Source organism: Nelumbo nucifera, chromosome 8, assembly GCF_055504915.1.
Source record: "Nelumbo nucifera cultivar China Antique chromosome 8, China Antique-T2T, whole genome shotgun sequence".
Classification (NCBI taxonomy): domain Eukaryota; kingdom Viridiplantae; phylum Streptophyta; class Magnoliopsida; order Proteales; family Nelumbonaceae; genus Nelumbo; species Nelumbo nucifera.
The window spans coordinates 13,662,247-13,676,309 of record NC_142656.1 but is presented as its reverse complement, the minus strand read 5'-3'; the positions used below and the strand labels follow the sequence as shown (position 1 = coordinate 13,676,309).

Genomic DNA, 14,063 nt, shown 5'->3' with positions numbered 1-14,063 from the left:
TTTTGTGAAAGGGCAAATTAACCTCTCAAAAAAGAAAGATAAAAAAGGACCCTTACCTCTCCAAATTTCTCGCTTAATATTTCGATCAGATTAATAAAATAATCATATCTTCTCATCTAATTTGACCTATTTATTACTAATATCCCAATTAACGAATTTGTTTCGAATAAGAACAAATCTGATTCATTTGCATCCCTAAATCAGAGACATTCATCTTAGGGCATATTTGATACTTGTTAGGCCATTCTGGGGCCCTCTAGTATATTGCGGTACCTAGACTGTCTTACAAATAGCCCAATAGCCCAATAGCCCAACACCATGTATTGGGTATATTTTTGGGCCTATTGATCAATAAAATTCTTTTTTTTTTGTCATTCTAGCAGGAAAGGAAAAGGAAAAAAAAAACACTATCCATTGATGTCAATGATATAGAGTTTTATCAACTTGTATAAAGTTAAAGAAAAAATCAACATGTATAAGGATAGGGGGAAGAAATTTCTTTTATTTCTTTATAAATATATAGATGACTTTATCTTTAAGAGGGGAGAAGATGAATGGAAAAAATAATGGATCAAAATTTTGGGATATTAGTTTTGACCTGAAGCCAAGGCAAACCTCGGCTTTACATTAATAAAAGCGGACAAAATTTCCTGGATTCCTATCCAACGGATGGTTGGTGCTCAGTGAACAGTGGTCTCCAGCATGGGTGTAGTTTCTGCTGTAAACCTAGCTATGGCAGCACTTTCTCTTTCATCGACTTTGACTTTTCTTCCAAGGTGCCAACTGGCTCAGTTGGGTAAAAGAATAAAAAAATAAAAAGAAGACTTTTCTTCGCTATGACCCATAAAGTGAATACTGAATAGTAACCAATGTGAATGGGTCCCTCCTTGTCTGTAGGGCGAAGAATCAGAGAGTTGCATCTTGCCAATGTTTGATATTCGGTTTGCACTCTACGGACAGTCGACACCAACCGTTTCCCATGTGAAAGAAACCTCTTCAAACTTCCAACTGCGTGGAAAGCAATTTCGTTTCTTTATGGGATATTCTACGACTGCTTGGAGAGTTGGAGGTGCACCAAACAATCCCATATTGAACATTTCTCTCTTCTTCTTTGCTCAGTGAGCTGTTCTAATTTCAATTCTTTCTTTAGTCTCTGATTTTTCATCTGCAATTCGAAAAGCCTGTTTTTTTTTTTGGTAATTTTTTCTTCAGAATTTTTTTATCAGTTTGGTGCTTTAAAAAATCTTAACCTGGCAGCAATGGAGTTATTGAGTTCACTAGTGGTCGAAGCTGCCAAACAAGCATGTTCTTCACTCTTTTCTTCAGTAACGATCGTCACAAAACTCCATGGGAATGTCAACCTCCTCCGGCAAGAAACAGAGAGGCTCAGAAATCTGAAGATTAAGATAAACGAGCAACTTGAATCAGATCAAAAGCAAGGTAGAGTGCCAACAGTTCAAGTCAAAGAGTGGCTAAGGGAGGTCCAAGATACCGAAATTAAAGTAGATCTATTGGATAGAAAGCTTGCGACCAATAACTCATGTCTCCGTGGTTTCTGTCCAAATTTCTACCGGCGTTATAAGTTGAGCAGAAGAGCCAAGAAAATGCTCCAGGACGTCTTGAAAGTTATAGATTCTGTGGTTCTTCCGGCAGGAGTATCTATGGATTCACCTGCCAAGGGGGTGGAAACACTTCCTGCCCCATCCATCATAAACCAAAAGGCGGCGTCTGATACGCTAAATCAGGTTTTGGATTTGTTGGAGGATAGCAGAATTGCAAGCATAGGCATTTGGGGGATGGGTGGAGTTGGGAAAACAACGCTTGTGAAGAACTTGAACAACAGCCTTGAGAGCTCCACAAATCCTTTTGATGTCGTCGTTTGGGTCACAGTGTCTAGAGACTTGGACCTCAGAAGGCTCCAGCTCGAAATCGCTGAGAGATTGAATTTGCAACTGAGGGCAGGAGAGAGCACTGAGAGAAGAGCAGTTCGATTATTTGAGAGGTTGAAGAAGGAGAAGAAGGTTCTTCTGATCCTTGATGATGTGTGGGAAAAGGTAGACCTCGATGATGTGGGGATTCCACAAGGGGATGCTCATAAGGGGTGTAAAATCATTTTGACAACTAGATTTCTAGATGTCTGTAGAGAGATGAAGACCAACAAGCAAATTAAAGTTGAAGTGCTTGATGAGGAAGAGTCCTGGAGATTGTTCTGTGAAAATGCAGGCCAGGTAACTAAGCTGGAAGATATAGAACCAATTGCGAAGGCTGTTAGTAGGGAATGTTGTGGGCTACCACTGGCTATCACCACTGTTGGGAAGGCCATGAGGGAAAAGAACAAAATTGAGTTGTGGAGGAATGCACTGAGTGAACTGCAAAAGTCAGCTCCTTACATCAAGGGCATTGAGAAGGAGGTCTTTCTACCTTTAAAATGGAGTTATGACTCTTTACAAGGTAAAAATACCAAGCTCTGTTTCTTGTATTGCTCTCTGTTTCCTGAAGATTTCTCAGTTAAAGTTAGTGAATTAATACAATATTGGGTAGCTGAAGGTTTAATCGATGAACAAAGTATGGAGGAATCAAAAAACAAAGGAATTGCTTTGACTGAATATCTCAAAGATTGTTGCATGTTAGAATGTGGTGCATATGAGGGAACTGTTAAAATGCATGATGTAATACGTGATGTGGCCATATGGATTGGGTTCTCTGGTATAGAGGATACAAAATTCATGGTTCAATCAGGTATGGGTTTGAGAGAGCTACCACTACAGGAAGAGATATGGAGATCATTTAAGAGAGTCTCTCTAATAAACAATAAAATAACCAGGCTCCCAGATCAGTTCTTGGAATGCTCGCAAGTTTCCACATTATTCCTACAAGGTAACCCTCTCAAGGAAAGGATCCCTGAAGGGTTCTTCATTGGGCTACAGAATCTTACCGTTCTAAACTTAAGTGCAACGCACATCAGGTCTCTGCCCCTTTCAGTATCAAGTTTGGTAAACCTTCGAGCTCTTTTCCTAGGTGATTGTCATTCCTTAGAAGAGTTGCCTTCTTGTGCTGGCCTAAAGAAACTAGAAGTGCTTGACCTTCGTTTTGCTCACATCAAAGATTTGCCTCAAGGAATGGAGGAATTGTGTAATTTAAAACACTTGAACCTCTCCTACACACACCATCTTGAAACGATTGGCACTGGCATCATCTCTTCTTTATACAGTCTAGAGGAGTTGGACATGTCTTCCAGTGCTTATAGGTGGGGTGAATTAGAAGAAAGGAAAAAGGCTACTCTGCCGGAGTTTGGGTCACTAAGGAGATTAGCATTTCTTAGTATTAGAGTGGATAACATAGATCTGATAGCCCAAGAATCCGTAATTAATTGGTTGAAGGATTTGAAAAGATTCTGCATATGCATCGGTCCAACAAGTTATGATGCCAGCTATCTACCCAGTTCTTATGTTGAGAAAAGAGTGATTCTTGAAGATGTTGATCTTCTGGGGAGAAGAGTGGAAGAGTTGTTGAAGCATGCAAAATCCCTAGTTCTGAAGAGATGTAAAGGCATAAGTGAGATATCTGAGTTAAGTATTCGAAGTATGATGGAATTGAAGTCCCTCACAGTAATGGGTTGTGATGGGATCACTAACCTTGTAAGAGGAGAGGATGTAGTTGGTGAATTATCGAGTTTAGAGGAACTAAACCTCTACCATATGCAGAACTTAGAGGGAGTCTGGGAAGGAATGGTTCCAGATGGAGACAACCTCAGGAACATCAAGAAGATAAAAGTGCATGAATGTCCAAGGTTAAAAAGCTTGATTTCTTATGCTTTGCTTCAACAACTTGAGAATCTCAGAGAAATTGAGGTAACATTTTGTTATTCAATGGAGGAAGTGATAGCAGCAAAGGCGGTTAATGAATATGCACTCCCAAGACTTCAGAGCATATCATTGGTCAATTTACCAAAATTGAGATCCATTTGTTCATGGGTGTTGGCTTGGCCTTCACTTAGGCAGATTGAAGTCTGCGAATGCCCAAGGCTCCATAAGCTTCCACTGGGAAGCCATAATGCAAGGACCATTTCTCAAATCAAGGGAGACAGGCTTTGGTGGAAGGAACTACAGTGGGGTGATGTGGACACTCATAACACATTCCAACCCCTGTTTGAAGAATACACCCCCGACGAAGAGGAGGACATCTGGACCTCAAGGTATGTCTGTTAAATGGAATTGTTTTAAGGCCCATGAATATGCAAAATCGATGGGAAGTATATAGAAGCTTCAAAATTGAGGATGTCCTTACCAATTTTTGCCTCTATCAGACATGAAGCTCACATGGAGCTAGGCAAAGGGGATGGATCAGTTCATTCTTTTGGCCCATACCAGAACATTCCTTGATGGGTCCCCTTGACTGATGCCTCTAGGCTTTCCATGTGTGCAGTAATGTGGTATAAAAAGCTACATATATGACAAGTGAGAAACTCACAAGTCTAGCCCTTTTAACTTTCAATTACCAACTGTTTTTTGTTGCCTTTTTTTTTCTCTTTACTTCCTGCTTTATCCTCCTAGAGAAAATTACTACATTTCACATTATTTAATATCTTACGTTCTTTTTTTATTTTTGTCTTATGTGGTTAAGGTTCACTTAGAATTTAAATAGATGAGAAAATGATACTTACGAAAAGCAGTTGCTAGCTAAAATACTTTGACAGTGCCAGAATACCTCAGTGATTGTAAGTTCCGCAACCCTTATCTTCTCCCATTTGTTTTTCCTGGAAATGCTTTACTCTAGTTACTTATGAGCTTATGTTTGCTAGTTTCACTAATTGTTTCTTTCTGAACCCATGAGATTGATTTATTTGATCACACACACCAACTTTTTGTAAGATCTAGCTAACAGTTGCTTTCTAGTTTATTTCCTATAAAGATTAAGACTCTATATGTCAAAAATTGAATAACAACCTTTGTGTACTTTAATTGATTGTATTGTTTTATGTATATATCCCTCACACTGTGTTTGAACTTGAATCCCTAATCTTCCAAAGAAAATCAATGCCAGTATTGTTTATAAATTTCATGAGCAGAGTAGTAGCATGGATTCCCTTCCCCTCAACTTGAAGTCACTGCATGGACATACCAAGATACCACTTCAGACAATTATGAATATACCTTCAAACTGTAGTTGAACAACCCATTACTTTTCCACCTTTTTATTATAATGTTACAACTCTTATGCACGTGAGTTTGACTGATCCTAATCATCTAGTATCATTTCTGAACCTGATTCTGCTCAAGGCACATAAAATGTATTAACCAGATCTGTTTAGTTGGCACAGAAGGTACAGCTCTGCTGCACAACTATGTTGTGAATTCTGTATTAGTTAGCACCTGGGGTATAACTGAATCCTATGATGACTCTACTTCAGTGAGTGCCCTATTTTATAGGCTGTAGTTGACCAGATGGTGTGTTCTTGATTGTAAGAAAACAAACGGTTTAATATTTCAGCTAATGTTATCCATTGTTTATGTTACATTTTCTCTCCAGCTTCGTTATATTGCAAGCACCAACTCTTGTCCTGTAAGAAAGGAACCCTTCCTTTGTTCTGTGGAAAATTGTTTTTACTTCTTCTTAGTTCACAAAATTTAGGTGTAAGTTTTTCTACTCATAGTGTGTGTAAGTTCTATCCTAGTTGGACCTCCTCATTCCTGACAATTAGAATATAAGGGTTAGCAAGGGGAGTTTTGGGGGTGCCAATTTCTGTTTCTATGGGCTCTTCAAGCGAGGATTTAGGAGCAGCACCTCCAAAGCTACATATGCTATATTTTGTAAAATGGAAATCCTTTGAATTCTTATTTAGGAGTGGAAAATCCATATTGCATTTCTCGTTGGGTTAGAAACCAGTCTCCTGGGAACTTTCAGATTGGAATTTGTAGCCTCTGTATCACATTGACAAGCTTACTATTGATGAACCATGTAAATTCTGTATTCCTCTGTGGTTTTCAATTTTTATTGGTCCTTGCAAGGGCACATCTTTCTTATATGCATAAATAAATGCATGAGTTTCTGATTCAAAATAGTCATATTGCCTATATTACCAAGACAGGAAGAGATTTATTATTATATGGTGCCTTCTTAAATATGTTTCATGGTCCTTTCATTGTCTCACATTACATAGTGTTCATTTTCCATCTGAGTGGGCATGTTTGCAAAAACAGTTTCATAAATCAAATTGTGTTCACTAAACCCACTTGATTTGACCCATTACCTATTTCTAGAATAATGTTTAGTTGGTCACTTGTTTCTAGTATATTGTCAGTCATGGATTCCTCTAGGATCTATAGGGACAAAGATGACTTGCTCCCTTTGTGATGGTGAATTCCATGATGTCAATGGATCAGGCAACTGGCCAATACTTATAATATTTTGGGTTTTCATTTTATGCAAAATATATAGTTATGAAACTCAAGTACTCAACTACAATTATACAAAATTATAGATTATATTTCTCTTTCAGAAGTTAATTATCCGTTTCTTAATTGTCTGATTCTGGCTAGTCACTCTTCTATTTCTGTTAACAGCATGAGGAGAGGTTGATGAGAAGCTTAACAGAAGGGGTGAGTGGATTCTTTATGCAGTGCACATGGTAGCTGCAGCTGCACTTGTTTTCATTGGGGGTTTGTTCACTCTCTCACTGGCATTGCTGTGACCATTCAAGCACTACAATGTGGTGCTGAAGCGAAACAGATAACATATTTGTTCTTTCACTTTATGTAAGCTTTAAAGCCAACGTTCAAGAACTTGGCTCAATTGGTTGAGTTAATCCTTTCCTTCTCATGTTTGTCTGACCTCTTCCACTCTAGGAATGATGGGGCTAGGCTTGGCTGATCAGTACCCTGCCTAGCCCCCTGAGAAGGGTCAATCATGACATTTTTTTTCTCCGTTTATTATCCATGTGTTGGGAATTTCCCGAATGAAGCTCTGTAGGATGGGAAGGAGAAGTCCTAGGTTGAACGTGGTGGATAGAGAAGAAGTAATGAAGTTTGTAGATTATTAAGGAAAATAGGGTAAAAATTCTTGAAAATTGATAATATAACAGTATGTTTAGAGAAGATATTGGCGAGTTTAGGATAAGGGAAAATTTAACCACTGGGACTGTTGTAGGATTGCAAGAAGTTGCCATTGTAAGAAGCTGTAATCTTCATTATTAGCAGGTATGGGTATGGGCGGACAACACAGGCCCACCCATAGCTTGTGCTGAAACTTAATTAATTATAATAGGGGTGACAAGAATCGAACGTTAGACCACTTGATCAAAATGGTTTTGATAACCGTCTCAAAGAACTATTCAACGTAAAAGCTTAAGCTGTTCTTGAATAACAGATACAACCAAATTGAACCCAGAAAATTCTTATCGTGCCAGTGGGATCTATGTTAGTCGCCTCCTTCGTTTGGTCAACCTCCACTGTCATGCACTTGCCTATAAGAAGGATGAAAGGCTTTTAGGGTCGTCTCTCTTTCTTCTTATAACTTGAGCACTTTCATCTTAATATGCCAAAGAATCTTGAATTAGGATATTTTTTAGTTTTTAAAAGTTAGGGTGATGATTGATACACGGTTTTACTTGTTAACGGCCAAAAATTTTGCAAGGGAGGTATAGAAAAGCAGAGGACGTTTTAGGGTGTGTTTGCCTATAAAGTCGATTTAGATTTCTGACATTCGGAAAAAAGCGAAAATAGTAATTCCGCTTTCTCATCTTGACACATCAACCAATGAAGTAAATCATTTTGAAAAATAATATTGGGTGATTTTATTTTTTCAAAAATCAATATAGGTGTCTTTTACGTTTTTGATAACTTATAGTCTTATAGGTGTCTTTCACTTGATTTCATTCTTAGGTGATTCCTAACGCTAAGTAGATAGTTTTAACTCTTTTTTAGGAAAAGGTTAATTTCGACCTTAAGGCTCGGTTTGGAAAGAATATGGTACGGATCCCGGACCCTGCTGACCCGGCTCCGAATACAACCCATCAAGGGCACCTGCTACCCGAGCACTACCTTGCATGAGGGTCACGCACATTCAACCTGCCACCTTGCATGGAAGAATTCCCAGTGGCAGAGGATTAATTCGGTTATCGTCCACTACTAGCTGTAATGGTTTGGGTTATATAAACACCCCATCTATGAATAAAATCATCAGAGTGAATTAAATATCCATTGTTCTTGTCCTTATACTCCTTCATGAGCAGTGTTGGGCACCATTGCTCGGGGAAAGAAGAAGATCTCTTCTCTCATCGGAGAAGAGATCGATACCAATTTGGTAACAGAGCCATCGGATCCTCGGCAGCCAGAAATGGGGGACATGGAACTTTGGCTCAGCAGCCTTGAAAGGAACCAGGAAGACTTCGGGAGGAGGCTGGACGAGATCATTCAGAAGCTCAACCTTCTTACTTCAGGCGAAGGGGCTTCTAGACGGAGTGTTCCAGAGGCTTCACAAAACTAGGGCGGTGAAAATGGCAGGGGTAGCAGCTCTCACAGTAGCTTCCAGAGGAGACTCAAGCTAGACCTTCCCTGGTTTAGCAGAATGAACCTGGACGAATGATTCCTCCAGATCCGTCAATACTTTGAGATTCAAGAGGTGCCGGAGGAACAGTGGATAGCCGTGGCATGTCTAAGTTTTGAAGGTAAGGCATCTGAATGGTATTGTTGGTTTCGAGATCTCCATCCCTTACCCACTTGGAGATAGTTTGTCGAGGCTATGGACGGGAGGTTCAATGGTCCCATGGGATTGAACTATGTTGGTAGGTTGGCCAAGCTCACCCAGGTGACCGGAGTTCAAGAATATCTGGAGGATTTTCAGAGACTTTCTAGCTGCATGAAGGGGCTGTCGGAGGAGTTTCTCGTGGGCTGTTTTGTGGCAGGACTCCGAGCCGACCTCAGAGCGGGTGTCAAAAGTTTGAGCCCGCCACACTGTCCCGGGCCATACGGCTGGCTCTTCTCGAGGAAGAGGAGAGCAATGCGAGGAGGAGGCTCGACCAGGCGGAGTTCCAGAAATCCAAGGCTGTACCCAGTTCGACCACTACCAAGGTGCCGGAGATCAAGAAGATAACTCCCGCAGAAGCTAGAGAAAGGCGGGCCAAGGGACTATGCTTCCACTGTGATGAATTCTACCACCCCCAGCACCGTTGTAAGAACCCCAAACTGTTTTGGATCGTGGGGCCACAGGAGGAGGAATTAGAAGTCACAGATGATGAACCCGGCCAATTGGTGGACAAAGGTGACTATGAGGTAACACCCGAAATTTCTCTGCAAGCATTAATCGGGAGCAATTCTCCCTAGACTATGAGACTGTTGGGTAGGATTGGTAAACATCCCTTGCACATTCTGGTGGATAGTGGATCGACCCACGTTTGGCCCAAAAAGCCAATATCACACTTACCTCAAATCAGGCATTTGAGGTTGTAATTCCCAACGGTGAGAAGCTCACTGGAAACGATGTCTGCCCGGGGGTGAATATACAAGTCCAAGGCACCACCATTACTGCAAATTTCTTCCTCCTAGCTCTAACGGGGTATGATGCGGTACTGGGAACTCATTGGCTTAAAACATTGGGCCCAGTCCAATGGGACTTTAATACAATGAGCCTTCAGTTTTCAGATAAGTTGGGTACACATATCCTTAAGGGAACAAAACAACAAGAGGCCCAAGAGACTGATTCCATACAGCGGGCCATTAGTAAGGCCCATCAAGTCTAATTACTACAGATGGTGGGCCAAATGGTAACACAAGAAATCAGCAGCCCATGTATGAAGATTGATAAAATACTAACTGAGTTTTCTAATGTTCGTCCATACAGGTACCCCCCATTTCCAGAAGAACGAAACTGAGAGACTTATTAAGAAGATGCTCCGTGAGGGCATAATCCACCCCAGCACTAGCCCATATTCAGCCCCAGTGCTTCTGGTTAGGAAGAAGGATGGGTCTTGGAGATTGTGTGTGGATTACCGGGCTCTGAATAGAGTGACCATTCCCGACAGGTTCCCCATTCTGGTAGTTGATGAACTGGTTGATGAGTTGTAGGGAGCATGTATTTTCACTAAGTTGGACTTGAGGTCTGGTTACCACCAAATCCGAATCAAACACGATGATGAGCATAAGACCGCTTTCAGAACTCATGAAGGGCATTATGAGTTTCTAGTGATGCCGTTTGGCCTTAGTAACGCCCCCTCAACCTTCCAGGTGTTAATGAACGAGACTTTTCATGAGTACCTTCAAAAATTTGTTCTGGTATTTTTTGATGATATATTGGTTTTTAGCAGATCCACCACTAAGCACATAACTCACGTAAGACTAACCTTGGGGGTTTTAAGAAAAAATAAATTGTATGCTAGAATGAAGAAGTGCAGGTTTTCCATAGATCGGGTTGAGTACCTGGGACACATCATTTCAGCTGACGGGGTAGGCATGGATCTAGATAAAATACAAAGCATTCAGAACTGGCCCAAGCCCAAGACACAAAAAGAATTAAGGGGTTTTTTGGACACAAAAAGAATTAAGGGGGGTTTTGGGCCTTACAGGTTACTATCGCATGTTTATTAAGGGGTATGGGCTTCTAGCAAGGCCACTTACCCAATTGCTCAAGAAGGGAAGCTGGGCTTAGGCGGTAGAGGCTGATCTGGCTTTCCAGAAATTGAAGACAGCAATGACCACAGCCCCCCTACTGTCTCTTTCAAACTTCTTAGTTCCTTTCACCATTGAGTGTGATGCATCAGCAAACGGGGTTGGGGCAGTACTCTCCTAGAATGGTCGACCCTTGTCCTATTTCAGCAAAGCTCTACAGGGTCGGGCCCTCTCACTCTCGACCTATAACAAGGAACTCCTAGCTATGGTGATGGCCACTCAAAAATGGAGGTCATATTTGTTGGGAAAGAAATTCACTATCTGGACCGACCACCGCAGCTTAGTATATCTACTAGAACAAAAAATCCACACTCCATCCTAGTAGAAACTCATAAGTAAATTAATGGGCTTTGATTTTGAAGTAATGTACAAGAAGGGGAGAGAGAACCTTGTTGTGAATGCTCTCTCAAGGTGCCACACCAAAACTTTGCATGTCCTCTCAAAACCAATTCCTAGCTGGATTAAAGCACTTAGAGAAGAGGTGGCCGCTGATCCAAACCTACAAGTGCTCAATGAGGCATACTAAGGGGAGACGAGCTAGGCCCAAGGTATGAAGTAAAGCATGGGCTCATTTGGAAGAATGGGTGGGTGATGTTAAGCCCAAATTCCCAGGAACCAAACTCTTTGAAGAAGCCCATTATTCCCCTACAAGTGGGCACTCGAGGTACCAGAACACATTGCAACGCCTTAGGCGGATCTGTTTTTGGAAGAGCTACAGGAAGGAAGTGTGAGCGTGGGTCCGAGAATGTGATGCTTGTCAACGACACAAGGCCGAGAATCTCCCAACCCCGGGACTACTCCAACCTCTACCTATCCTTGAAAAGGTGTGGGCTGAAATATCCATGGATTTCATTGAAGGCCTTCCAACCAAGGGTGGATTCGAGCCGAGCCGAGCCGAATAGTACCAAGCTCGAGCTCGGCTCATGACTATTCAATAAGGCTCGAGCTTGAGCTCGAGCTTGGTTCGAGCCAGAACCTTGAGCTCGAGCTCGGCTCGAGTCAAGAGTTCATAAGCTCGAGCTCGGCTCGGCTCGGCTCAACTCATTTTATATTTTATAAAAATATTTTATTATAAAGATATTATGAAAAAATATTTTATAAAAATAAAAATTATATATAAATTTTTTTATTTTATAATTAAAATTTTAAGAATTATAATATTTTTATTATATATTATTTTCTATAATTTTATTATATATATATTATTAAATATCAAATATATATATATATATATATATATATATATATATTCGAGTCGGCTCGCGAGCCTCACGAGTCGAGCTCTAATAGGCTCGAGCTCGGCTCATTTAACAATCGAGCCATTGAATTGGGCTCGAACTCGGCTAAAACCGAGCAGAGCCAAGCTCAAGTAGCTCGTGAAAAGTTCGGCTCGTTGCCACTCCTACTTCCAACTTCAAATCGCAAATCAGTGATCATGGTGATAGTAGACAGGCTGAGTAAGTACAGGCACTTTCTCCCTTTGTCCCACCCATATACAGCCCAGGATGTCGCTCAAGCATTTATAGACGGGGTATTCAAGCTGCATGGGATGCCAATATCGATCATAAGTGATTGAGACCCAACCTTCACTAGCCAGTTCTGGAAGGAGTTCTTCAAGCTTCAGGGGACCAAGCTCTGTATGAGTTCAGCTTACCACCCCCAAACCGATGGGCAAACTGAGGTCCTGAATTGGACCCTTGAGACATACCTCTAGTGTTTTACCAACTCTCTCCCCCATCGCTAGACCAAATGGCTCTCTTTATCCGAATGGTGGTACAATACCATACACCATTCCTCAACTAAAAGTTCTCCGTTCGAAAAAGTTTACGGGTATCCCCCTCCAACACTATTATCATGTGCTCGACACCACTAAGGTACAATCAGTGGATGAAGAATTCAGGGAGAGGGAGGTCATCCTAACTAAGCTCAGAGACAGCTTGAGGCAAGCCCAAAAAAGGATGAAGCGTTTTGCAAAGCAGCATCGAACAGAGAGGGTATTTGAAGTCAGAGATTGGGTCTATCTATGCTTGCAACCATACCGCCAAAGCAGCATAGCTACAAGGAATTCCCAGAAGCTATCAGCCCGGTTCTTTGGGCCATTCCAAGTTCTGGAAAAGATAGGCCCAGTAGCTTATCGTTTGGACCTACCAACAGGATGTAAGCTACACCCAGTCTTTCATGTTTCCTAGTTGAAGAAGAAACTGGGGGCCCATATACACCCCATGGCCACCTTGCTGCCTTTGACAGCTGAAGGCACTCTCCTACCCAGCCCAATAGCAGTATTGGATCGACGCATCATCAAGAAGGGAAAGCAAGCTGCAACAGAACTCCTGATCTAATGGCAAGGCACTCCTCCGACAGATGCCACATGGGAGCTCTATACTGATCTTCTGAAACGATATCCCGGTACCCATCTTGAGGACAAGAGTTCTAGGGGTGGGGAGTTGATACGGATCCCGAACCCTGCTGACCCGATTCCGAATACAACCCAGCAAGGGCACCCACCACCCGAGCACTACCTTGCATGAGGGTCACACACATGCAACCTGCCACCTTGCATGGAAGAATATTCCCAGTGGTAGAGGATCAATCTAGTTATCATCCACTACTAACTGTAACAGTTTGGGTTATATAAACACCCCTGTCTATGAATAAAATCACCAAAGTGAATTAAATATCCATTGTTCTTGTCCTTATACTCCTCTATGAGCGGTGCCAGGCACCATTGCTCGGGGAAAGAAGAAGATGCCTTCTCTCATCAAAGAAGAGATCCATACCAGAATACAAATATAAATATGTACAACACAAATATATACAAAGCACAGGGTTTTGCACTTTACATATTTGTATTTATACTTCTTCCAAATGGAGTCAAAAGAAAAAAAAAATGTCATTTTCAATTACAAATTTTGGTAAAAAGACCATTTGTAGGCAAACTTAACAAATGCGTTAGGCAATGTTATGTGGCACTGCAAAAATTTGAAAAAGTCTTCTTTCGATCCTAAAGTTTAAAAATGGGGCACTTTATTAAGTTAATCAAGTAAATCACTTTTGTGTCTAATTAAATTATCCTAAATTATAATTAAGAATTTAATTTACTAAATTAATTAATTAAATGACCTTAAAATATTAATTAAGTTAATAAGTAAATTAAATACATTATATTAATTAAGATAAGGGTAAATTTCTTAAACTACCCTTATGGTTTAGCTAATTGACTAAATATACCCCTATTGTTTGGCTATTATTTAATATTACTACTACTATTTTGGAAAAGGGTAAATTTTTTAAACTACCCTTATGATTTAACTAATTGACTAAGTATACCCCTACTATTTAACTATTGTCTAACACTTTTCCTATTGTTTTTGACAATTAACTAGTTCTACCCTCTTAGTATCT

At 40.8% G+C, this 14,063-nt stretch overlaps 1 protein-coding gene and 1 long non-coding RNA gene across 4 annotated transcripts; both read left to right on the top strand.

Moving 5' to 3' along the window:
* The first annotated feature begins 820 nt into the window (after positions 1 to 820).
* Positions 821 to 7,075, top strand: LOC104592365 (disease resistance protein At4g27190-like). Of its 3 annotated transcripts, XM_088892635.1 has the most exons (5): positions 821 to 1,069; positions 1,258 to 4,195; positions 4,307 to 4,457; positions 4,624 to 4,717; positions 6,564 to 7,075. In XM_088892635.1, exons 1-3 carry the CDS (start codon positions 928 to 930, stop codon positions 4,380 to 4,382), a joined length of 3,156 nt encoding a protein of 1,051 aa, XP_088748761.1. In that variant the 5' UTR covers positions 821 to 927; the 3' UTR covers positions 4,383 to 4,457; positions 4,624 to 4,717; positions 6,564 to 7,075. The 3 variants fall into 3 exon arrangements, with proteins under 3 accessions (XP_088748761.1, XP_088748762.1, XP_010250007.1); XM_088892636.1 differs by lacking the exon at positions 4,307 to 4,457 and having other exon boundaries at positions 822 to 1,069; XM_010251705.3 differs by lacking the exon at positions 4,307 to 4,457 and having other exon boundaries at positions 930 to 4,195.
* An 835-nt stretch (positions 7,076 to 7,910) lies between these two features.
* Positions 7,911 to 10,284, top strand: LOC148789639 (uncharacterized). The gene is made up of 2 exons (XR_016079728.1): positions 7,911 to 9,269; positions 9,838 to 10,284. It is a non-coding gene; the product is annotated as an uncharacterized LOC148789639 (long non-coding RNA).
* Positions 10,285 to 14,063: the final 3,779 nt, after the last annotated feature.